General features: G+C 39.9%; 3 protein-coding genes across 8 annotated transcripts in view; 1 reads left to right on the plus strand and 2 right to left on the minus strand.

Moving 5' to 3' along the window:
- The window catches only part of LOC109543514 (GPI ethanolamine phosphate transferase 3), a 7,287-nt gene extending 3,117 nt beyond the window's left edge, over window positions 1–4,170 (minus strand). Inside the window, exons 1-4 of the mRNA XM_019913259.2 lie at window positions 3,485–4,170; window positions 2,699–2,979; window positions 2,574–2,644; window positions 859–2,520 (exon numbers count right to left, since the gene is read on the minus strand). Coding sequence (XP_019768818.1) covers window positions 859–2,520; window positions 2,574–2,644; window positions 2,699–2,979; window positions 3,485–4,024 — 2,554 coding nt within the window. The 5' untranslated portion in view covers window positions 4,025–4,170. The remainder of the gene's footprint in view (window positions 1–858; window positions 2,521–2,573; window positions 2,645–2,698; window positions 2,980–3,484) is intronic.
- A 267-nt stretch (window positions 4,171–4,437) lies between these two features.
- Window positions 4,438–23,830, plus strand: LOC109543515 (epidermal growth factor receptor substrate 15-like 1). Of its 6 annotated transcripts, none has more exons than XM_048662148.1 (19): window positions 4,438–4,524; window positions 6,140–6,184; window positions 6,237–6,470; window positions 6,824–6,994; window positions 7,051–7,161; window positions 7,224–7,382; window positions 8,984–9,174; window positions 9,229–9,394; window positions 13,342–13,494; window positions 13,555–13,644; window positions 13,762–13,824; window positions 13,961–14,158; window positions 16,263–16,448; window positions 16,504–16,576; window positions 16,982–17,052; window positions 17,104–17,208; window positions 17,265–17,540; window positions 17,627–17,734; window positions 21,242–23,830. In XM_048662148.1, exons 1-19 carry the CDS (start codon window positions 4,498–4,500, stop codon window positions 21,689–21,691), a joined length of 2,877 nt encoding a protein of 958 aa, XP_048518105.1. In that variant the 5' UTR covers window positions 4,438–4,497; the 3' UTR covers window positions 21,692–23,830. The 6 variants fall into 6 exon arrangements, with proteins under 6 accessions (XP_048518105.1, XP_048518107.1, XP_019768819.1 ...); XM_048662150.1 differs by having other exon boundaries at window positions 17,652–17,734; XM_019913260.2 differs by lacking the exon at window positions 17,627–17,734.
- LOC109543518 lies at window positions 9,440–13,245 on the minus strand. Its single transcript, XM_048662152.1, has 8 exons — window positions 13,095–13,245; window positions 12,856–13,045; window positions 12,545–12,806; window positions 10,510–10,686; window positions 10,291–10,443; window positions 10,054–10,235; window positions 9,842–9,997; window positions 9,440–9,701 (listed from the first exon to the last, which is right to left on the minus strand). Exons 1-8 carry the CDS (start codon window positions 13,219–13,221, stop codon window positions 9,488–9,490), a joined length of 1,461 nt encoding a protein of 486 aa, XP_048518109.1. The 5' UTR covers window positions 13,222–13,245; the 3' UTR covers window positions 9,440–9,487.
- Window positions 23,831–24,457: the final 627 nt, after the last annotated feature.

Raw genomic sequence — 24,457 nt, forward strand, 5'->3', positions numbered from 1 at the left:
TGTCAACATGCATTTGATAATTGCCATAAAATTCAATGGAATAATTCCACAATTTTAACAAAAGAACAATCCACAAAAAAACGTAAAATTAAAGAGTGTTGTTAAAAGTGTTGCTTCATGTTCATTTAATTTAAGTCATACATGGTTACCTATGCTAAAATCTGAAGTAGACCAGAGAAACATACAGCCAAGTTAAATTTACACCAAAATTATTAATTAACATTATCTATATTAATTTAAACAATGAGATTAAGTCAAAGTCACATAACTGACAATTTGCCTAGACGAATTATCAGAGCAAATTTTCATATTCTGTATTATCCTACTATTGTTACACAATTTATTAACACACTCTTTTTTAGGTTCATTTAGGTTCTTTTGATAACGATAGCAGAAAATAGCTATCGAAACGTCAAGGTAATTTTTCAAATTAATTTCTTTACTAATTGGAATTTTCTCTTACAGCTTGAGCCTAAGTGTGTCGCAGGATACCCTCTAGGTGATAGTTCTTGATTACTTTTTGATAAATAATTCGTTCTTATTGCGAAATAGGAGCACTATTTATCAATCTGTAATAAAAGACGTGAGGAAATTCTGTCTTTCCTAAAGACAAACATTTTTGAGGCGAAATACCCAAAAAGAAGTTTGTAAAAAAATGAATCCGCCTCAACAATATAGAACTTATCTAGATTTCCACTGTTAATTTAAACTGTTCTCCTGGGTCTCAGTTATCTATTTCGAATTTGCAGTTAATTATTTTTGAAACGTTTCGGTGTTGTTCCACCATCCTCAGTTGACCCAGGCGAACAGTTTAAATTAATCGCTTTTTAAGTTCATTGGAAATAGGCCTAGTCTTACCCCAGGTTTTAGCCTCCTTGATCCTCCAAACGGAGGTGGCCACCAAAAAAAACGCGCCGACGGCCACCATAACGACCAAAGAGAAGGCAAATAAATCCCCCAGCACCAGAGCAGTTAGAAGCAGCAGATAAGTGGCCAGAATTACGTAAACGGCGCTATACGCGGTGCCCAGTCCAGACACAATCGGCACGTCGTCGCGCCTGCTTTCTTCTTTTGCGCCCGACAAAAAACTTGCCCTTAGCATGGCAAATAGACCGGTAATAGAGGCGAGGTTCTCTGAAGACGCTGCCGAAATCACATGCACACATATGGGCCGTATTATTGCAACAATCAGCGAAAACCCACAGAGCCCGTACACGGACCAAGCCAGGTAGTTGCTGGTTCTTGCTATGGATTTGGTGTTGCCGGCCAACCGCTGCATAACCCAATAGCCCGCAATGCAGACAACAATCACCGAAGGCAGCAGCTTGTTGAGGATTTCCGTGATGGAAAAACCGCTGAGATTGCCGCACTTTCGCAGCCAAATTTTCACTAAAATCGCGAGCAGCGATAGGGACACCACACTAACACCCCACTGGGTTTTGGACGCCTGGGACTTGATTCTGCTGACTTCTTCATGGGGCGACCGAAAGCACCATTCCTGCTCAGTTCGGCAACGCCAGAAGTGAACGGAAAATCGCAACAGGAACAGCACTGAACACGCGATTATCGCCAATTTCACCCAGTTCTTCCCGTAATCACTTCGCACCAAGAGCAGCAGGCTCAAAATCAGCACAGTAACCAGTAGGAAAAGCAGGGCGCTGGCTTCTTCGAGCACGTAGCTATTGGAAAACACTCCGGCAATGTTGCAAACCAACACCAAGCGGCAGATGACATGCATAACGCCGTTTGCCTGGTTCTTCTGGTACCAGTTGAAGCTGATCAGGGTCCAGTTCTGGAAAACGGGCAGCAGGAACATCAAGTGCGAGAGCACGTTGGTGAGAAACAGGCAGGTGTACAGGGAGCTATCAACCAAGTCGGAAAAATCCAAAGCTGCAACGGCTGTGACTGAGAAAAGAAGTCCGATCACGCAAACGACCACGAAGGAGCCTTCGATGGCCGCAGGCAGATGCCGTAGCGGGATTCCATCGCTGATGATGAACATAAAAAATACAGTCAGAAACAGGAACGTCAGCCCATTGCTGATCGAATAGGCGTCGAATTGCACCCAAACTTCTTCGCATAAAGTGCGCAGCTTGACGAGCAAAGAGCCAACTGTTTCCGATAACTTTGCAAACTCCTGGTCTGAAGTAACCGAGTCCAATTTGGCCTGCAGCGACTCAATTTCGCTGTAATACAGCTCTAGATAGTGTTCGTCGAAGATCTTGGAGTTTTCCGAATACGTTTGCATGTAGCTGACCATTTGCCGGGCGTTGTGCCAGAGCCAGAACAATGGCAGTTTCCACCTCAATTTATCGGTGTTTTGAGGCTCTGGCAATGCGTTGTGAATCAAAACTCCCAAATTTTGGAACGGAACCGGCACGCCCAGGATGGCTGAGAGTGTAGGAACGAGATCCACTTGTTTCACGCTGGATTTATGTTCGCCGATGGATAGGAGTGTTTGTTTGGAATACACGAACATCGCTGATGAGACTTCGTCCTCAGTTGCCCCGCCATGGTCACCTAAACACACTCACATTAATTTTTTTCTTGTGAATAGCCCTATTAGAACCTGCCTGTTATTGTCATTCCATGATCACCGATGACGAACAGGATGGTTTCATTGTCCATCACTTTAATCACATCTCTGAAAATTGCAGCTTTACAAGTAACTAATTTGGGGAAATTAAGCAGCGCTTACTCAATCACACCATTGATTTCGGTTAGTTTTCTGACCATTTCCGGATGGTTCGGACCGTGTCGATGCCCGCAATGATCCACACCTAAGAAGTGCCCAATCAGCATCTTCCAGTCGCGCTTTTCCAGCTCAGGGAACAAATTGGCCCGCACTCCGTTGTCCACAGTGTCCAAATCCCACACATCAAACGAGGGATATGGGAAGTTGCGGATAAAACGGTTTGGATAGAGAGACGTCCATGTATCGTCACCCATAAAAACAATGTTTTCTTTCGTCTTCAAGACCTACAAAAGTTTGCACTGTTTAGGTAGATTTTTCTGGTGTTTTGGAAACATTGGATCAAGCGCGGGTCATTCTGTTGCGCACTTAAAAAGCATGTTAATTTCACTTAAAATACTCGCAATAAATCCTTGCTAATGGCAGCTACTCCAAACTTGTATTATTAATTAAACAACCCTTTTCCTATGGTTCCTAACTTTTCGGAGAAATAGTCTTGGCCATTTCAGCACTTAAAAAAAACCCAATCATTGATGAAGCAATCCTAGTTCCACTCAAGGAAGATTAGATAACAATTTCAAATGGACTTTGGAGGGTATTCCCGGAAACTGGCGAGTTCTTCGGGTTTTCAAGCCGCAGTGAATTAGAATTTCAGGTGGTTTGCTCGGAAGCTTGCCCTGTACACTATAAAAACTAAAAACCTGAAAGACTCATCAGTTTCCAGTGGATTGCTCCGTAACTTCCCAACACACGGTCTATTCTGGAACCTTGTCGATTATCCATATACTATACCTGATCAATGATATTATCCTCGGTGATTTGCGAGCTGGCAAAGTTCGAGCCCGCGTCTATAAAAGTGGGCAAACTGCCTGTTGTTAAGGCCTTTATCCGCTGCATTGTTGTGGTTGGGGGATCGGCTATAAACTTGTACAGTCTGGATGAGGCTGGAAACTTGTCCAGGGTGCGTTTGATCGCCGGAAGTCGGTTTTCGTATGGAAGCGGCTTGAGATTATCTTCGTTAAACACTGCGAAATCATAGCGCAGGGCGTCTACTATCAGAAGAATCACTTTGGTGTCACTAGGGATACAAAGGCTGTTGGCCTTGCTGTACAGCTTTTCGCGCCAGTTGGCATCGAAGGGGCAACTGGCTGAATTTTTGTAGTTTGCCGCGAAGCAGGCAGTCAGTTCATCTAACTCTAGAGAGTCACATGTGGCGTTTTGATTCTGCACCTCCTTGGACAGCAGAAACCCTTTCTTGAACAGCAGGATTGAGGACACGATTAGATAGGCGAACCATAGCAGGGTCAGAAAGTATTTGAGCTTTTTCCTCATGGTGAGGGGCTGGACGCTTTGACTATATCATATTAATATGAAAACTACTCTTGAAAGATGGTGTTTACCATAGATAATGACGAGTACTTGCGGTACTTGAGGTGTTTACTTGCCAAATTGAGTGAGGTTATGCAACTCCCGGAAAATGGGTCACAGCTGTCGACTGTCAGAATGAGGCATGATTGCCAAATGACTGGGCGGGACTTGATGGGGTAACTCCCACTGTTTAAATGGCTGTTATTTAATTACCAGACCCTTCGGGCTGCTGGGGCTTATAGCAAAAAATGGCAAAAAATCTGCTTATTTTATCCAGTAATTCCGCAGGCGTTTTATGGACAAATCAGTGTTCGTTGCCAGATTTAACGTAAATAAACATTGTTGCTGCTCTGTTGCTAAACTATCGATTTTTGTTTCCATTGGTGGGTTCCCAATGTTGCCAATACGCATAACGATTTGTTAAAGTGATTGATAAGATGGCTACGTTACCATCTCCAACGCAGGTAAGTTAAAAAATACCAATTTTTAACCATTAAATGGGCCTCTAAATCCATTTCCTGATCAGCAAAGCTTCGTCCAATATTCCCGGAGACAAATTCATCAAAATCTTGTTACTGCGGTGCGAGAACAACCCAAAAACACCTGACATTTCGGTGGGCGGTCGCGATTTCAAATCATTTTTGTCGATACATTTCGCTCTCAACGCTCTATTTTTGCCTGGATCAAGCGACTGGAACTGGATTTGGGTCCCCTAAATGGGGCTTGTGGTTTAGCGGGCGTTGTGGACCCCTTTTCAAGACTGTGCACTTTGCCCTAGTTGTTTAGCTTGGAAGGTTTTGCAAAGGGGTTCATTTTTTGGCATTAACTCCATGTTCGGGGGGTTTGCTGAGTTTTCTGTCCTGGAGTTGTTTCAATGGAAGCCACTGCTTTTTGTATATGTAGGGATTTAATGTTTCACTGACCCAGTTGGGCTTGTAGTGGTCTGTTGATGTTTTGGGGCGCCACTTTGTAGTGCAATCTTTAAATGGGTTTCATTGGCGTCTATACCCCGATATTGAACCCCCGTAAACATATGTATGGTTGATAACTTCGTGAGATGGATGTCTGTAACAATAGGGGTTCTAGGAGGCAAGAATTCAACCAGACCCTTTTCCAAAAGACACATAATTTATAAGGATACTGTTGTTGTTGTTTAGTATTTTTCCTGGGATTGATTCTAGGAACCCCTGAAAAAGGCTGAAACATTCTTCGTTGAAACGCTTTAATGGTAATAACCAAGCAGTGTTTTTATTGCCCATTTGCCAAGTCCTGATGGACCAGAATGTGCTCTAAAATTTGATCCCAACTTTACACAGGGTTAGTGTACAGAGAGAATTGTGCTGATGATGATCTGATAGATCAAGCAGACGTTGAAAAATGGGCAAGAAATTATGATAAGAAAATTTTGGATATTTTATCATTTATTTTTGGATATTTAGATTTTGAATATTTTTTATTGGACCTCACGAGCGAAGCGACAAAACACGACAGACATATTTTCTATCGGTGTTTTGACAAACATCAAAGGAATTTGCGGCGGATCCGATTCGGCTCGTTAGTCCTGGACGCACCATAAGAATCCCTTTTAAAGAGCATTTTCGAGCAAATAATTGGTGCAAATAGAATGCAGGACACCGTCAAGTGTCCCAGATCAAGTTTTTGTGCCCATTTTTTTTAAGCTCAGTGGTCTATTATTGTTCAATCCAGCTATTCTGTGACTTCATGTATGTGAAAATTATCTCCAAGTTAGTCTAAGTCAAGTTCAGCCTCTCGGCGCCTTTCATTTAGCCAATTTGCTTTGCCACCCTGAAACGCCACTCCAACAAGTGATAAAATGCTGTCGCTGAAAACATGAAGAAGAACTCTTAACAATTTGATTGAAGGAAACAGCTTGGAGGCAATAACGTGTCCAGTCTTCTAACAATTCGATTATTTGAAATTGCAATTTGCACATTCGAATTGGATGTAAAGCGTTTTTTATTTATTTTATTATGCTGCATTTGCAAGTTTTGCAGACTTGCTTTTTCCAACTTTGTGCATTAACCATTAATTACTAATAATTAATGTCCGTATTTCCAGGTGGCTGGAGACCACAGTGCTATTTATGAAGCGTGCTTCAATTTGGTAAGTGAAATCAGTGGAAGTCTTCCCATTAGCCATGCTGTGTCTTCTCTAGGTTGATCCCAGCGGCGTGGGATCTGTAGGAGGCATGGATGCCGCCAGATTCCTAAAACGATCCGGTTTGAGCGATGTGGTTCTTTCGCGCATTTGGGACATTTCCGATCCCGGAGGCAGAGGCACTTTGGATAAGGCTGGCATGTTTGTGGCTCTAAAGCTGGTCGCTCTCGTTCAAAGCGGATGGGACTTGAGCATCGACCATGTTCTTGAAGATGTGCCCGCACCGAAAATGGTAAGAACATCATTTTTCCAATCTTCTACTGTTTACTTTGCTCATAAACCAAAGGTAATTAAGTCATGCGTAACGTTCCGAAATTTAATTGCTTTATGACATAATTTAGACGTGAAAACATGCGGAAATCAGCAAATACGTTAAGCTCTTTGTACTCGCGATAATAAAATGTATATCTTTACATCTTTACTGTATGCATTTTGGAGATTTTGCCCAAAGATTTTGCTCAAAGCCTTGCTTGGCTTCAATGAAAATGGGCAATAGATTGGTTTCGTGCACGATGAAGCCAGTGGAGGTCAGCAATGGGGTTAATTTCCCAAGCACCTTTAAGTAAATTTTTCCTTGGTTTTCAGGGCGATATACCTATGCCTAAGACTAAACCTCTCCCGCCTTCCACTACACCACTGATCACATCACTTCCACCATCGGCAGTGGATTGGACGGTCAAACCTCACGAGATGGACAAGTACTTGAATTTGTTCGAATCCCTCAAACCATCCGGGGGACTGTTACCGGGCAATAAAGTAAAACATCCAGTTGCCGGAAGTTTCAATTTGGTAATCGATTTTGTTTCTGGCAGGTTAAAGATGTTCTGCTGGAATCCAAACTACCCTTTGATACTCTAGGAAAAATATGGGACCTGGCCGATCAGGACAAGGACGGCAAGCTGAATAAGCACGAATTCGTTGTGGTAAGTTGCTGCTGTTTAACCCCAGATTATCCATAATTGCCATAATCTTCTGATTGTTCCAGGCGATGCATTTGGTATATAAAGCGTTGGAAAAGTACGCGATTCCCAATAAGTTGCCCACTGAACTGGCCGCATTAAAGATATCACAACCCTATGGAATGGCGCCAATTATTCCATTAAATCGACTGATGAACATCGTCAATCCCGAGGTTCCTCAAGCCGTGAGTTCGATTTTTATTTTTACGTTCAGAATACAGGGTGTTACAATTTTCTAGTATTGATCTTTCTAAATAATAAAGCGCGAAAATTAGGTATATTGATACTACTACTAAACTTGATTTATAAAAATTCACATTGTTTTTAAACCGGGCATTTTCATAACTTCTCTATGTTTCACAGGGCGATTCCTCAGGTATTTTAAAGATATAAAGTCGATATTTTATGGGTCCCGAAGAGTTTAAATATCGAACAACAGGATGTTAAAAATTTACTCTAATTGTTTTAACTCACAATATCTCCAAAACGGTTGTTTGCAGCGAAGAGTAGAGGAATTGATTTTCTTGCTCAAAAAAGTGATACGAGCATGCACGAAAAAAGTTATGACTCGTTTAAAGGGAAACAGTGAATTAGGGAGCTACGAAGCCCCCAAATTCCAAGCTTCGTAGAAATGTCGATATTATTTAAAAAATGACTTAGAAAAAACAGAAATTAGCGCGATAAGTGAGCCGTTTAAAACCCATGCGTTTATGGACTTTTTTTAAAAGACCTGAGGAATCGCCGTGTGAAATATCAGACACACCCGGAATAAATGAGCTTTTGGGCGTTTTTGTCGATTTTTGAGATTTATCTTCTATCACCAGAACATTTTTCATGTATATTTTTGCTAAATCATCGATAATCTGGATGCAAAAAGGGAAGAACTTGATTTTTTTCTTTAGAAATCCTTCCAATATTATTTATATTTTGTTTTTTAACTTACTAGACTAAATTTCCACCACGAAAACCTTTTTGAACCAAAAATGATATTGCGGTTCTTCTCAACAGTTAATTAAAACCTTTTCATTTTTCCTGAGCTCCTTTTCTAAGCAACAAAAGTTTCTATAGCGTTTGTGCCCTATCCCAGAAAATTTATGCGTTATCACTTTAAAAGTGCATTTAAGTATTGAAAATTCAAGTAGAAGATGGAAGCAAATCGTGCTAATTTTATTCGCTTTCACAAATCCTCGCGTTTTCGATTCGCCACGTATGCAGTCCAGATCTGTATGAAAGTCGTCTTATGTCTGTATGTTGTTCGTCGCCTGTAATAACAGGAATTCGTATTCCTTTTTCGAAATGTTTGAAGCGAATGAAGGTGTTTTTAACACATTTATTCATATTTTTTGTCTTTCTGCAATTAATAAAATGCGCTACTAAAAACGCAAAAAATCTCTTATTTCAGGCTTATGCTAAATTGTATTTATTGAGCAATATTTCTGAAGTAGTTGGAATTTCTCGACGGTTAAACACAATTTTGTTCAGCATGAAAATGCGCAATTAATTTCACAATTTAAACGATTTTGTACGACTCACGAGATTCTATTCCTAACAGAAAAATATATTTTTGTTATATTAGAAAACAGTTCTTTCAGTCGCCCTTTAATTATTTTAAAATATCTCTCCAAATAAGCTCAGAAAAAACTAAAAAAATCGAGGAATATTGGGGGTTTTCCGAATATTTCTGGAAGTAGTTGGGAATTTTTCGATTGTTAAAACACCAATTTTGTTCAGCTTGAAAATGCAGCATTAATTCCACAATTTAACCGAATAAATCTCGCATTTACAGACTCAACCCATCAAGCCAGCTCAATCGGCACCCCCATCCGCTCTATGGGTGGTAACGGCGGAAGAAAAGGCAAAATCCGATGAACTGTTCACCAAAAGCGATGTGGATAAGGACGGGTTTGTGTCCGGAGCTGAAATTAAGGATGTCTTTTTGCGTAGCGGAGTGGCCCAGCCAATGCTAGCCCACATTTGGTAAGTCGCCTACCTCCCGGTGTCAATAGCCTGGCATTATACGGGGTGTTTTAGGGCATTATGCGATATCAACCAAACCGGGAAGTTGAACAATGAGCAGTTTGCCTTGGCCATGTGGTTCGTGGCCAGATGCCTGAAGGGTTCCGATCCTCCACCGGCATTAACTCCGGAAATGATTCCACCGAGTTTCCGATCGACGAAACCTGCCGAGGGGCTTGTGGTAAGCCCATAGAAATTATTCTATAATTATTAAAACGACTCAAAATTTGGCGAATTAAGTTCAATCCATTTATTCGATCATTTAGTCATATAATTACGGGATTCTTTTGGGCCGGTTCTTCACAACAAGCGTGTCCAGTCTGGTTTTAGATAACTCTCTGTTGGCTATCACTTTGACGAAAACATAGAGAAATGTTCCCATGATTAGAACAACTCCTAAGAGCATTAGCGTATGGTTGAAGTTGAATTCATAGCGCTTTTCTACTACCAAGCGAATGGTCCCGGCTAACTCTTGCAGTTGCCAACAGCTAGAAAACAGTTGCTTAATCGAGAAACGCTTCGCATTAAATGTAGCCATAGTTTGGAGGAATTCCATTTTACTGGGTTAATGCGTGTTGAACTACACTTTTGAATTAATGTAACGACGGTTATCACGACTGTAAAATACCTGTAGATGTTTGAATCGGAAATTTTCGCCTTTTTGATATGAACGCGATCGGTGATGCTGATGTAGACTCGTCCATTCGATTCTTTCGCTATTTTCTCCGGGATGAGGTTTTTGTCGCCGATTTGCCACAGGATTGGAGCGTCGCTGTTGATGTTCCTGATTTTTTTCGGGGATTAATTGGTTAATTGGTCATAATCAATGGAAATTCCTACCCAGGACATTCGAGGACAAGATCCTTTCCTTTGGCCTCATATTGTAGGCGGCGCTCTGTTGACGGCTCCATGGGGGGCAGTTTTTGCGACAGCGAGTAAATCCCCTCTGAATTGTCCGCTCTCTCGATAACTTTGCCTTCTTTGTCTCTCACTTCAAACACCAGATTTTCCGGGCACTTTACCTGATTTTTCATAAAACCGTAACTTGGGATCTTATGATTGTTTAGTAGAACTAACATGGCAGAATCCGGTCATTATTTCGTTTCGTCTAGCTTGAACTGCCGGCAGTCGGCGAACCTCTGGAGGGAGAATGTGACTTTGGCATGGAATACCATACTTGAATATCTGGAAAATTTCCTCCAATTCTTCGGCTGATCTTTTGGTGCGGTTCTAGAGCGTAATTTGATTCGGTTAAATGCATGGTCGGCAGGAAGACACGCAGCTGAAGGTGCTTACGTTGCTTTCGAGCGCTTTTCGGTACACATTGCAGTAGCCCATTTTGTGTTTCCTGCCCACATTGCCGCATGTGCTGCAGGTAGACCATTCGCCCCATTCAGTGTCCAGGACTAGATTAAAGGCAATTTCTTCCGGTTTTTTGGAGTAAGGCCCTGAAGGGTCTGCTGGACTATGGACCTAAATGTACAGCCTGATTCAATTTTAAGCCCGGGAATGTAACACAAACATAAGTAGAAAAGTTCTTATAAACACATGATAGCAATGAAATTCAGGGTGGTTTTTTCATGTTTTACCTTTAATTTGATTTCGAGTGCAAGTTACATTTTGGGGTCTACATGGCTCCATGAGTGAAACAGTTGAAAGAATGTACAAGGTAATTTTTTGGGGTCTTGTCCCCTTTTACCCCCCGAACTTTAACGTGGTGCACCACTGGTGTCTAACGACGGGTTTTTAAATTCTTGGTTCAATTTGGAAACGTTCTTGTTCCTTGCGTTCTCATCGTGTCTGCCACCGTTTTCGCGTTTCGTTTCGCTAACGTTTGTGCACTTAACAAAAATTAATAGTCAGTAGTCTGACTAGAACCAAATTCACAACAATTGTGAACTGAAGGTTCCTTTATCTATTGCTGAAGTCGCCGTTCCAATATCTCTCCCAAATAGTGAGAAATGGACATTTGAGGATAAAAGTGCAAAAGTGACAAAAACACACAAGTTTTGTGAAACTGCAAATTAATTTAGATGCAACCGTTTGTCTGAATGGAACCAAATTCACAACAATTCTGAACTGAAGGTTTCTTTATCCATTGCTGAAGTCGCAGTTTTAATATATTTTCAAATAATGAGAAATGGAGAGTTGAGGATAAATGTGCAAAAGAGGCAAAACACACAATTTTTGTGAAACTTTGCAAATTAATATAAAGGCAGTCGTTGGTTTGAATGGAACCAAATTCACAACAATTCTGAACTAAAGGTTCCTGTATCCATTGCTGAAGTGGCCGTCCCAATATATCACCCAAATAGTGAGAAATGGACAATTGTGGATAAAAGTGCAAAAGATGCAAAAACATTCAAATCTTGTGAAACTTTGCAAATTAATGTAAATGCAGTCGTTAGGCTGGAACCAAATTCACAACAGTTCTGAACTAAAGGTTCCTTTATGGCTGAGGTCGCCGTTCCAAGGTCTCTCCCAAATAGTGAGAAACGGACATTTGAGCATGAAAGTGCAAAAGGGGCAAAAACACACAAATCTTGTGAAACTCTACAAATTAATATAAATCTAGTAGTTCGTCTGAATGAAACCAATTTCACAATAGTTCTCAACTGAAGGTTCCTTTATCTATTGCTGAAGTCGACGCTCTAATAGCTCTAGCAAATAGTGAGAAATGGACATTTGAGGATAAAAGAGGCAAAATCACACAAATCTTGTGAAGCTTTGCAAATTAATATAAATCTAGTAGTTGGTCTGAATGGAACCAAATTCACAATAATTCTCAACTGAAGGTTCCTTTATCTATTGTTGAAGTCCGCGCTCTAATAGTTCTTCCAAATAGTGAGAAATGGACATTTGAGGATACAAGTGCAAAAGAGGCAAAACACACAAATCTTGTAAAACTTTGCAAATTAATATTAATGCAGTCGTTGGTCTGAATGGAACCAAATTCACAATAATTCTCAACTGAAGGTTTCTTTATCTATTGTTGAAGTAGCCGTTCCAATATCTCTCCCAAATAGTGAGAAATGGAGATTTGAGGATAAATGCGCAAAAACACACAATCTGGCGAAACTTTACAAATTAAAATAATGAAATCGTTAGCCTGAATGGAGCCGAAACTACACCAAATCTGAACAGGAGGTTTTTTTTTATCTACTGCTGAAGTTTCAGTCCCAATCTTTCTCGTAAATAGTCAGAAATGAGCACTAGCTCAAACGCATGCGAACATAGATTTACATGAACTTTTTACTTATTTAATCGCTGTATCTCTAAATATCTGCGTTCGCCCCTCTAAATGTGCATTCCCTATAAAGAATCCACTCACTTGGTGCATACTCGTCTCGGAAATATTGACCACAGTGAGAAAATAAGGCGCCACCACCGCATTGCCCAGCTTGCACATATACTGGCCGCTATTTTCGCTCTTCAGATTGAAAATCTGCAATGTTCTGTCCTCGGGTGATAAAAGCGTGTGTTCGGTAAACTCAACAGGAGACATCGCCTCATCCTGTTGCCTCGCGAACTCCCAAGTTATCGCGTCTTTATTCTGGCTTTCCAAAGGACTCAGACATAGTTTGCAGGTCAGACTGCAACAGTTTTCCAGGCATTGAAATGTATGCGTATGTTTACTCGTACCTGATCGAAGAGGTTTCAAAGCCTATTATCGCTTCAGGAGTCACGGAATTTTGGCTATTCAGGTTGTTAGCTTGGGAGTTTAGGCACTGATAATACTCCTCCCATTTGGCTCTGTTTTCCTCCCGAAACTGGGCATTTGCCCCGGGGTATTCGCTCTGTTCATGGCCCCAGAAGTTCAAAGTGGGACCTGCTGTTTTGCAGAGAGTAAATTGAAATAAATCCAGATTTGGAATTTTTGCCTTTTCCACGTTTGCTCTTGTACGCTGCTTTGGCTTTGTTCTTTAATTTGTCGATTTGACTGCTGAAAAAACCGGCCTCGGTTTGCAGCAGGCAAAAGCAGATGCAAATACACAGTGTCCTTTTCATCTTGAATGAATATATCAGTGTCAGATAGTCACTGTCCTATCAAAACCGGACTTTTGTCGCAGCATTTTATGAAACAATTGTGGATCAAATTTCGTTAAAAACCTGCCCGGATCTTTGTAGGAGAACAATAACACCAGATACTCAAATCCCGAATTGGACATGATTAGCAAGGACATCGAGGAACTATGCAGAGAGAGACTGGCTCTGGAAACTGACATTGCACAAAAGGAGGCAGACATTAAAATAAAAATAGGAGAAATAAAAAACCTACAGGTAAGTCCCAACGGTTAAACACATTTATGATTAAAACAGCAGTTTTGTGGTTGTTTTTAGAGTGAACTGGACACGCTGGCCGCCACTCTTAAGCAGCTGGAAAACCAAAGAGGCGAAGCGCAAAAGCGCCTAAACGACCTGAAAGCGCAGGTAAGTCCCGCTTTTAACCGCCCTCACTTTGCTTGGTTTGCTTGTCAATTCCCCCAAGTGCTTTGGTTGGGTTGAGGTATTTTTTAGTGCATTGGTTTGTTTTTTTTTTCATGGTAGACAGGCACGGTATGCATTGATTCTGCCACATTTTCCACAGAACTCGGCCTGGATGATGATAAGGTAGGCCTCATTTGTTGATTGTAGGCTTTGGCTTGATTTCGTATGCTTTATATAGCTTTGCCTCATGTTCCCTTCTCGTTTGCGCATATCATCGGTTATCGACTCGAATTGCTGAAAAAGTCTGTTTGTGTCCTAGGTGGATAAATTAAGGACACAGGCAAATGAGCAGGCGGAATTGGTGGCCACTCAGGAGGCCGACTTAAAGAGCAAGAAGGAGCAACTGGATGGTCTTCGACAGGAGGAGCAACAGTTGGAGGAGCAGAAAAAAGAGAGCTTGAAAAAGCTGGAATCGATTACGACGAATTTACAGGAAACGCAGTTCAGTATAAGCCAGGTAAGTTTTTAACTGGGATCGGTTTTTTGAGTCGCCCAAAATTCTATTCAGATTAGCAATGGCAGCAAATATCGGCTATGTCTGAACTTAGGCCTGTGAACGTCCTTTAGGTAGCAACAGAAAATCCTAACGTCTAAACAGATAGGAGCAAAAACGTCTAACTTCAACCCTCGATTTTAAAAACAGCTTTTAACTGAGAAACGCTTCGAAAAACGTTTATGGAAAGCGAACTTTTATGAATTGAATTTTTTAAAGAAGTTAAGTCATCCCAATCAGCTCATCAAAGCGCCAATGTTTCAAAAATTGCTTGAAAACATAAAGTTCAACTGACATTTGAACGGAAATTTGTAAAACGTCGTTAAAGCTGACAGTTTTTATGTAAAAAAGTTAAGGCAAAAGCTCATCAAAGCGCCAATGTGTCAAACATTGCTTGAAAACATCAAGTTCAACTGACATTTGAACGACAATTTGTAAAACGTGAATAAAGTTGACCGTTTTTATGTAACAAGTTAAGTCAAACGCTCCTCAAAGCGCCAACGTTTCAAAAATTGCTTGGAAATGTCAAGTTCAACTGACATTTGAACTGAAATTAGTAAAACGTCGTTGAAGTTGATAGTTTTTATGTAAACAAGTTAAGTCAAAAGCTCATCAAAGTCCCAATATTTCAAAAACTGCTTGAAAACATCAAGTTCACGTGACATTTTAACGGAAAATTGTAAAACAGCATTACAGTTGCCAGTTTTTATGTAAAAAAAGTTAAATCAAAAGCTCGTCAAAGTGCCAATGTTTCAAAAATTGGTTAAAAATATGAAGTTCAACTGACATTTGAACGGATATTTGTAAAAAGTCGCTAAAGTTGACAGTTTTTTATGTAAAAAAGTTAAATCTAAAGCCCATCAAAGCGCCAATCTTTCAAAAAATGCTTGAAAATATCAAGTTCAACTGACATTTGAGCGGACATTTGAAAACGCTTCATTTGAAAACCGTTAAAGTTGACACTTCTTGTGTAAAAAAAGTTAAGTGAAMAGCTCCGCAAACCGCCAATGTTTCAAAAATTGCTTGAAAACATCAAGTTCAACTGACATTTGATCGGAATTTTGTGAAACGTCGTTAAAGTTGACAGTTTTTATCTAAAAGTTAAATCGAAAGCCCATCAAAGCGTCAATCTTTCAAAAAATGCTTGAAAATATCAAGTTCAACTGACATTTGAGCGGACATTTGAAAACGCTTCATTTGAAAACCGTTAAAGTTGACACTTCTTGTGTAAAAAAAGTTAAGTGAAAAGCTCCGCAAACCGCCAATGTTTCAAAAATTGCTTGAAAACATCAAGTTCAACTGACATTTGATCGGAATTTTGTGAAACGTCGTTAAAGTTGAAAGTTTTTATCTAAAAGTTAAGTCGAAAGCCCATCAAAGCGCAAATGTTTCAAAAATTGCTTGAAAATATTAAGTTCAATTATTCAAACTTCAAAATATCAATTTCCACAGACATTTGAAGCGAATCTTGACGTAAAACTTCTTACTTGATGTAAAACCGTTAGAATTGACAGCTTTAACGTACAAAAGTTGGGTTGAAAGCTCATCAAACGTCAATACGTATAAAGTTGCGGCAAAACATCAAGTTCACCTGATATTTAAGTAAACTTGATCAAATGTTAAACTTGACAGTTTTAATGTTGAAAAGAAGAAAAAAGTTTATGAAAGCGTCAATATGTACGAAATTGCTGGAAAATGACAGGTTTACTGGGGTCTGCACAATTTTTTATACGGTTAAATATTGTCAAGCGCAAGGCAAAAAGGGGATACAATTAGCTGGCAGACTTTTCCAGATTATATGAGTCAAAAATCACCCTAAAGCCGGACTATGGCCTCCAAGTAAACTACAGTTTTAAGTACGTTATCGATCTTTGTTATCCAATTCCTGAAAATCCAAAAGAACGTCATGGGCTTACCACAATCCTAATCATTGCTGATGAAATACGAAAATGTTGTTGTTTCTAATATGTTTTAAGCTACAAAGTCATGCGTGACTTAAATCAAAGCTCTACTCAAAAGTCGTGTTGCAATTTAGAGGAATCGACCGCATCTAATAATGTTGTTTCAGTTGAAGGCCCTGTCCACTCAGCTCCAAGAGCAAACGAGACAGATAACGGATGCCATAGATGTTTGCGAAACCGCCATTCAATCGGGAGATGCTGCCCAGGTTCCGGAGCAGGTTTTGCGAATTACCATCGACTTCAGAGACGCCGAATACGCGAAACTGGGCTTAACAAACGGCGAATGCAAACAGGTCAGTTTTGCCCGCATAATTTAACGATCGAGTCTGGAACAGTTATTTTGTTTAGAACGGACAAGGGAGTGATCCGTTTAGTCGGCACAACGATTCCAATGGGTTCGATGACAATATGTTTGAAAATGGTAAGTGAGCAGGCGTTTGTTTATTAACTGATTCAATGCGACGAGCTACGTGATTATCAGCGTATGTTTTTTTTATTTAAAAAAGACTGGCACGAAACTGGTGGAAATAAATTCAGGACTTTTAAATATTCTTTCTGATGTCTTTTTACAACAATTCAACATGTTTTTCGCAAGTTTATTGATTTACCATCAGAATTTTTTACCGTTTTGAAAACTGCGTCTTTTATCATTTTGTAGGTACAAAATCTTCTTGTTTCATTTCATTTGCAATGAAGTCCATTAGCTGTCCGACACTTTTTAATAATCTTGTAAATCTTGAGGAACGAAAGCGAAATAATCTGAATTACGTGATACTTCTCTTGATCTCGGTTTAGTGAATTCCTAGCTGATTCTGCTTTTTTGCAGACCCATTCAAGAACAAAAACGCCACCGAGACTGAAGACCCGTTTAGAGCCGCCTTTTCCAAGCCCGTTAATGTAAGCCTTCCACAAACTGGTTGCCAGTTAATGATTGATTGCTGGTTTTAGGATGGATTTAACGCCGATCCATTTGGGGCTCCTTTCAGCAACGCGACCGATCCGTTCAACGATTTCGACAATGCGAACATTCAAACTCCCGGCGTGCAAGCGGAGGTAAAGTTCTGAAAGTTTGCTCCGCATGCATGAGTTAGTTTGCGATGTGTTTTTAGCCCGAAAAAGATCCCTTCGGTTGCGACCCCTTTGCGGTCCTGCATGCCCCAACGAGGGAGAGTTTGAGCACTGGACCGCCCCCGCCGCGTCCCTCCAGCCCCAGTCCAGCGCTGCCCCCTAAAAAAAGTAAGCAGCCGCCGCCTCGTCCTGCCCCGCCTCGACCCACCCAGCCGCCTGCAATCAAGAAGTCGCAGGATTCGTTTGGCAGTGAACCGTTTGATGCTGGCTTTGCTAGTGGAACTGGATTTGCCGACTTTTCAAACTTCGAAGCCAAGGTAATGGGGTCTGTTTAAGTGGGAAGCAAGTTCAAAAAAGAGTGTTCTTGTAAAAAATAGCCTATCGGTAAGCTTGATGGTTCTAGTGCTTGCATCGCAGTGTCCTTGTAGATCTCCTGTTGCCTTCGGCGTCTCCCTTGTCCCATTCCTGTTCCCATTCCAGGTTTTCTTTTCACGTTTGGAGCGAGCGCTTGGTATGTATTTGGCCTTAGAGAGGATTCTTTTTGATTTAAGGCCCCTAGAAATGTGTCTACAGCGTGTTTAGAAGAGCATACTTTTTTGGTTCGGACCTTTTTGCGAAAATAATCAGTATTCTAAATTTCTCTAAAAAATCCCATGGTTTTGAACCAGGCAAATTTGGTAAAAATATCTGATTAACGACTAAAATTAGACGCTTTTATGGGCTATTTTGGAAACAGTGGCAACTACCCGGGAACCGTTATGGGCGTTATGAGTTCGATTACAAAAAAAGGTTATGGAGACTTTTTTAAGAGAGAATTTTTTAAGCAATTTTAAGAAAGCACAAGCATTATCCGTAGCGGATTTATGTAAATCAATGATTAAATTCTGTAGACTACGAGAAAAGAATGGATTTTTGTGTTTGGAAAAATGCGAGAAAATGACAAATTTTGAAAATTGCAATTGCAGAAAATTGGGCGAATTGAAACTATAATTTTTATTCCAATAGAGCAAGTAGCGGACTGAAAATTTGAAAAATTGAAACGAAACATTGTGCTTTGTACCCTGAAAGTTTTAGCTCTTTCTTGCGAAAATAATCGAGTTTTGAGTTTTAAACCAGGCAAAATTGCAAAAAATTTCTCATTAGCACTCATTAATAACGGACATTGGTCGGCTTGATGGAATATTTCGGAAAATAATATAATAATATAAAAAAATATTATGGCGCTTTATAATTTTTGCTTTGCTAATTTTTTGTTATTAAATGCAAGGGCGAAACTGGAAACTTGTGCGTTTGATTAGAATCTGGAAAACGGGTGGAATAAGCAACAGCGGCTTACCATGAAAGAGCCCAAAACAGCGCCAACCGCATATAATTTTTTCAGAAGCCAGAGATTTAAAGGAATTTAGATTATTGGTAAAGTGGAGATGCAAAAAATACGTATACAAACCCAACGTTATCGGAAATCTTACACATACACGTATCCACTTCTTCGCGGAAAATTGAAGAAACTGTGGGTATTGCAGGAATTTTTTTAAAATAAGTAATCATCGTACGGTCCATACCGGGTTTTTCTAAGTCAATTTTTATATCCTGGAGGCTGCGATAGAATAATTACTTTCTGGAGATGGTATTGGGCAAACTGCGAAGAAAACATATTTTTGTAAATTTGAGTAATGGGTCCACATTTTTCTCAAAATAGCTTAAATATTGTGCTTATTGCCCTACAAAATGTATTTTCAAATTTCAACTTAGTTAGTTTGGAAAATCGGGGTTTGAGAAGTCCCGAAAGTTGGGCAAATTGAAACTCTAATTTTTACTTCAACTTGATTGATTAACAAGACGATTTTTAAAAATTCTGCTGAAGTTGCAAACCGCTACCGTCGCTATTTTGCTCGTGAGCAATAAATCCTAGTTCTGGAAATAGAGCAAATAGAGGCCCCAAAATTTGAGTAAATAGAAACCAAGTATTGAGCTTCGTATCATGGAAGTTTCAACTTGACTGAGATACTTTTAGAGATTTTTTTACAAATAATAATGCGTAGTTCCGAAAATAGAACAACTAGAGACTTTAGTTTTCCACCTTAATAGAGGCGAAGGCTCGAGTTTTTGTCTGACATGTTTCAATTTGATTCGTTGGCCGGTGAAAATTTTTATTGCATTTTTGAAGCCAGGGCTTGTAAATAACAAAGCATAAATCTGAGAAAACTGCGTTTACAGACCTGAAATCTTGATTCCATACGAATAGCATCTTAGTTTGCTACTGATCAAAGGGACGATTTGACATGCTTATGAATAAGAACTAATTTTTTCGAAAATAGAGCAATTACACTTTTGAAATGTTGATCAAATATAGAGGCAAAACATTGCGTCTCTTCTCTTGCAAAGTTACAACTTGAGCGGCTGGGAGAACGATTTCTTGAAAGTTGCAATTGAATTCACAACTAATCAGTCAGAACTAAATGGATGTTTTTTCTTGATCAGTTGCAACTTGATCCGTTTGGAGGACAATTTATTTGAAAATTCCTATGGCGCTTCCAACTGCACAAGGGACAATTCTACATGCGTGCAAAAAACATTTTTCCGGATGAAGAGCACAATTTTTAAGCAAATATAGACACCAGACTGCGTTTCACCTCTGGTTTGTTTGAACAGAGCAAATTTTCTCACTCAATTTTTTTGCTCACCTATAGAGCAATGTTTTATCCATTTAGTGGCGCAACACGCGTGACTCGATCGTTTTCGCTTTTGAAAAATTAATTCTGAAACTTCGGTCGAAACATCTCAGATTTCTTAAAGGAGCTGCGGGAATGACAAAACTGTGCCTTATAGAGCAAACTCGGCTCTATCCAGTGGCGAAACGTGGGCGGCTCTATCGCGTTAGATTTTTGAAATTAAAGCTACAGCAACCATAAAATTGACTCATAGAGAGAAATTGTCTCATCTATTGATCAAATGAGGACGATTTTTTAAACCACCATTGCCGTGGACTCTATTTAAGTATGGGATAATTCAAGGTAGACTAAAATGTAGAGCAAATTTACGCACAAAACTGCGTTTTGATTCTGTCACGTTTGAATTTGATCTGCGATCAGCACAATTTAAAAAAAAATATATTTATAATTTTTTTCCTTGAATCTAATGTTTGCCAATTATGAGTTTGTATGAATTTTAAATCTGATGACGGCGCTGTTGTCTCGCCGAATCGTTATCAAATAAACGATATAAAAAATTTCATTTCACACTTTGGCTGAAATCCAGGAAGTAAAAGAATATAATAACAATTGCATGCAGTCAGGAAAATAGATCAATAACAAATTATAAGTAATAATAAAGCTGAAAATAATAGTTCAGTTTTACCTTGATGATTATTTCCTAGACGAAAGGAAATGACGAGCTGCAAATGCTCTAAAACGTCTCAAAAATCGACCAAATATTACGTTTTTGAAGCTTGAAATCAGCTAGCGTTTCTCGTTGGCCAGAAACTCATATTTCGTTTCGTGAACCCAATCTATGATTATTTCTTAAGTTAAAGCAAATGAAGAGCTGAATATGCTCTAAAACGTCGCAACTCTCAATCTCATAAATAAACTTGCAAAGGCGAAATTAAAAAGCGCTGGTTTTCGATTCTCAATAATCCAGCTCATAATATCCCTAACGGTTTCTTAATTAAATAACCGATAAAAACGACCGATTTTCTGCTATCAAAAGAGTTATGCTTCCCAAAACACGCGTGATTTGCATCCTGAGGCGTTTCCCTTGAAAGTTTGCACTGTTGACCTGATCTTACACCGAACTCCAGTGGAATTATTTAGCTAATGGATGCCGGCTGATGTAGATAAATTTTCCGTTTTTATTTAAAAAGTTTTTAGTTCACTGCCCGATAGTTCTGCATGAGCGCTGGCTGCACTGAATATTGTCGACTAACCATAATTCCAGATGCTGCGGACGTCGGGCCTCTGGACTAACACCTGTTTTACATTGTTTTCAGCCTTAATAATTTTAAACGTATCATCTTTAGTTATCAACCAGTCGGGCAGCACCCACTCGGCCGGCCCCATCCAAGGGTCTGGATTTTTCCGACGATCCGTTCAAAGACTACCGGTATGAGGATCCGTTCAATATCACGTTCGATGAGGACGCAGCAGACGATACTAGTGGTAAAGATAAAACAGTTAAAACGAAAGCCAGCCCTTTGGATGCGTTTGGGGGCCCTTTCGAAGACAAATTTGACCCGTTCGGTCTCGAAGGGCGGCAGTCAGTTCCGCTGAAGCCGCCCCCGAACGTGCCCATTCCAAGCGGAAGGGCGTCCGCCCCCATTGGGCAACTGCCCAGTGAGGACCAACAGCTAAAGTGGGCGGCCAGGGAGAGCATGCGGGCTGAGCTAGAGCGGCGCAGTCGAGAGGAGCAGGAACAGCAGGAACTGGAGATGGCGTTGCAATTGAGCAAGTTTGAGTTGAACAAGCGCTGACCAATAGAATCGAGCAGTTTATTGTGATTTTTACCATTAGAGGAACTAATTGCTAGGGTTCGTGTATAGAAACGCAGTGGCAGACTTCCACATATCGTTTTTGCCAAATAGTAGCTTTAGTTTGCTGGTTTTGTGCGGTTTGTGGCCCGACGCAAAGGAATTTTGGCCCGGTTGCCGTTTAGAACTGCATCTACTCTAAGATGCAGGGTGGTCCAAGCTAAAGGCTTGTTTATTTACCAGACTTTTCACACGTTTCACTCTTAAATATTGTCGACTCATTTTTTCAACAATCTCTTACTAATCAAGCCTTTTTCGAAACGATTATCGGACCTTTAATTCCTTGCATATTTCAAGCAAGACTTCTTTTTTATACTTTCACTTCTTTATTTACAATAAATCATCCACTCAAATTTCCTCGGTTCTAGAATGCTCATTTGTAGATATTCGCCGGTTGTTTGGCGCACAAAACATACGTTACACGGACAAAAACGACTCATTTTGGAACTGTATGAATTCTGACTGCTTAGAGAGATTTGAGTCCTGTATGAAGCGTTATTTAGTGCGTGTTTTTGCCAAAAAAATGTGGCTCAAATACAGTTTCTACAGGGTGGCAAATGAACCAATGCACTATTGCTGAAAGTTTCTCACATTTGTTTTGTATTTCAACACCACAGGTATTAAGGTAAACCGAAAGTTTGAAAAAAGTTTTTGAATTTTGCGCTCATCTCGTGTATGTACATGATGGTCTCAAAAAACTCATCGGAATGGTAGTCAACAGTCTGTTAGAGTCGCAGGTTTCGAGGGCAATTCTGCTTTGGGTCATTTTTTATGCAACCCCATTTTGTCTTAAATTGTCTTGAAGTTTTAGCTTCAACATGACCAAGAGCGGAAAAGCTATCGCTGCAAGACCAAACAGTTGATTTTTTGAGACCACCCTGTGAGAGAGAGAGAGACCACCCTGTGAGAAGAGATGGCCGAAAAATTCCAAAACCGCCTTGAGCTATTTGGATCGTCTTTAAGCTTGTGATGTTGACATCCAAAAAAGTTGATTTTGTCCAGCCAGCAGCATGTCGAACTTTGCAAAGTTTTCGTTTTTCCCTTTGCCACCTCGTAGAAATGTATCTGAGGTGCTTAATTTTTACGAGAACATGAATAAGATTTCCAAAACGCTTCAAATAGAAGCCAAATCGCTAGAAGCAATCAGAATCCAGGTCCAAAGTCAGGGCAAATTAGCTGTGTAACGTTCAGTTTAGTTGTGAAGCTGTCGCTGTTTCCTGTCGATTATCGTACGAATCTAAGCCCCTTCGTGTGTCTCAAAGCCTTAATATATCGTAGATTCGTGCATTTACTAGATAATGACTTAGTTGACTTAGAGTTATTCAGTCTAGCTGCCAGCTTGGAGCTGCTGATTTGTTTCCTCTAGTTCTTCAGTGACTAAAACGAATTAATTTGTCGCTTTGTCCGTGTCCAAGCTGGACTAAGGGTGGGCTTTTGCTGAAAATGCACCCCAAATTCACCTACTAGTTTGAGAGCGAGTGGACGTTCCTCCACTTTGACCAAGATGGTTTCAACTCTAGTCAAGGGTAATAGGCATGTAGTGAATAAATAGAATATTAATCTTTTAAATTAATCTAGAAAGTATAACGAAAAGACAATTGCTTTCGTATGTTTTTGAGAACTGCAATACTCCAAAGCCATCATTTCAGCTTGTTCTTTGTTAAGTTATTCTAGTTAGACGACTTGTTATGTGTATATATTGTTATCTTAGCCCATAAGTTATTTACAACAGTATTCTCATTTCCACTTTTAACTTGTAATGTGTAGATACTTTTTATTTCAATATACTTTGATTTAATTTTTTAAATTTGGTTCCATGTTTGTCAAGCCCTTGCCCGGTCTTCACATACTCCGAAACCCTGTACATAGTTGTTAAGGCATTACCGTAAGTTTATATTTACACCTGATTATGTCAGAACCTGACAATATCCTTTATTACATACATACATAACGCATAAGTATATATTCGTAGCTTTACTAATACACACTGTACAAAAATGGTGTTTCTTGTTGACATTGTTAATTTCTTCTGTGCCTCTTGATGAATTCATTGTCTTGTGAATAAATTTGGTGTAAATCTTTCGTTCAGTGATTATTCACCTGACACTTAAAGCTCTATCAAGCCGTGGAATAAATGTCGTGACATCTAATTCCGTGACAGCTTTCGACATTCGATGTCATGGCACTAGGTGTTCACACTCATCCGTATAATCGGCAATTGATTTATTCCCTAGGCATGAGTATGATTCGTAATATTCCAGAAATGTAATTAAATCAAATGGGAACGTGATTTAAAACCAAACCAAATGAAAATATCGCGCTAAAGATTGATAACCGTCCAGAAATGTCAAAATGTCATCGAGACATCGGCAGTATATCAAACAATTTTGATATGTGACACTAACGTCACGACACTATAACAATGACATTCGGGTGTTCAGACAATGACATTGTTGGGAATTCACGTCACGACATTAATGTCACCGTGCGAACGAGCTTTTAGGAACAGTTTTAGTAATTATTAAAGCTCGTTCACACGGTGACATTATTGCCGTGACGTAAATTCCACACGTGAACACACAACAATGTCATTGTCTGAACACCCGAATGTCTCAATGTCATAGTGTTAGTCGTGACGTTGGTGTCACATCAAAATTTGAAGTTGAGCTTTTTTTCTTGAAGGTTAACAATCTTTGGCGCGATATTTTA

The sequence above is a fragment of the Dendroctonus ponderosae genome, unplaced genomic scaffold (assembly GCF_020466585.1).
Source record: "Dendroctonus ponderosae isolate FM_Combo_2020 unplaced genomic scaffold, Dpon_F_20191213v2 Dpon_F_20191213_10, whole genome shotgun sequence".
NCBI classification, from domain to species: Eukaryota; Metazoa; Arthropoda; class Insecta; order Coleoptera; family Curculionidae; genus Dendroctonus; species Dendroctonus ponderosae.

What these genes read in the sequence shown, in the direction of transcription:
- LOC109543515 (XM_048662148.1), top strand. Translation starts at nt 4,498, where the DNA reads ATGGCTACGTTACCATCTCCAACGCAG. An exon ending in CCTTTTCCAAGCCCGTTAAT is followed by an intron (nt 17,053 to 17,103) that starts GTAAGCCTTCCA and finishes TGCTGGTTTTAG; the next exon opens with GATGGATTTAACGCCGATCC. An exon ending in TTTCAAACTTCGAAGCCAAG is followed by an intron (nt 17,541 to 17,626) that starts GTAATGGGGTCT and finishes TGATGGTTCTAG; the next exon opens with TGCTTGCATCGCAGTGTCCT.
- LOC109543518 (XM_048662152.1), bottom strand. Translation starts at nt 13,221, where the DNA reads ATGAAAAGGACACTGTGTATTTGCATCTGCTTTTGCCTGCTGCAAACC. An exon ending in CAAGAGCAAACGTGGAAAAG is followed by an intron (nt 13,046 to 13,094) that starts GCAAAAATTCCA and finishes TCTGCAAAACAG; the next exon opens with CAGGTCCCACTTTGAACTTC. An exon ending in TTTGAAACCTCTTCGATCAG is followed by an intron (nt 12,807 to 12,855) that starts GTACGAGTAAAC and finishes AAACTGTTGCAG; the next exon opens with TCTGACCTGCAAACTATGTC.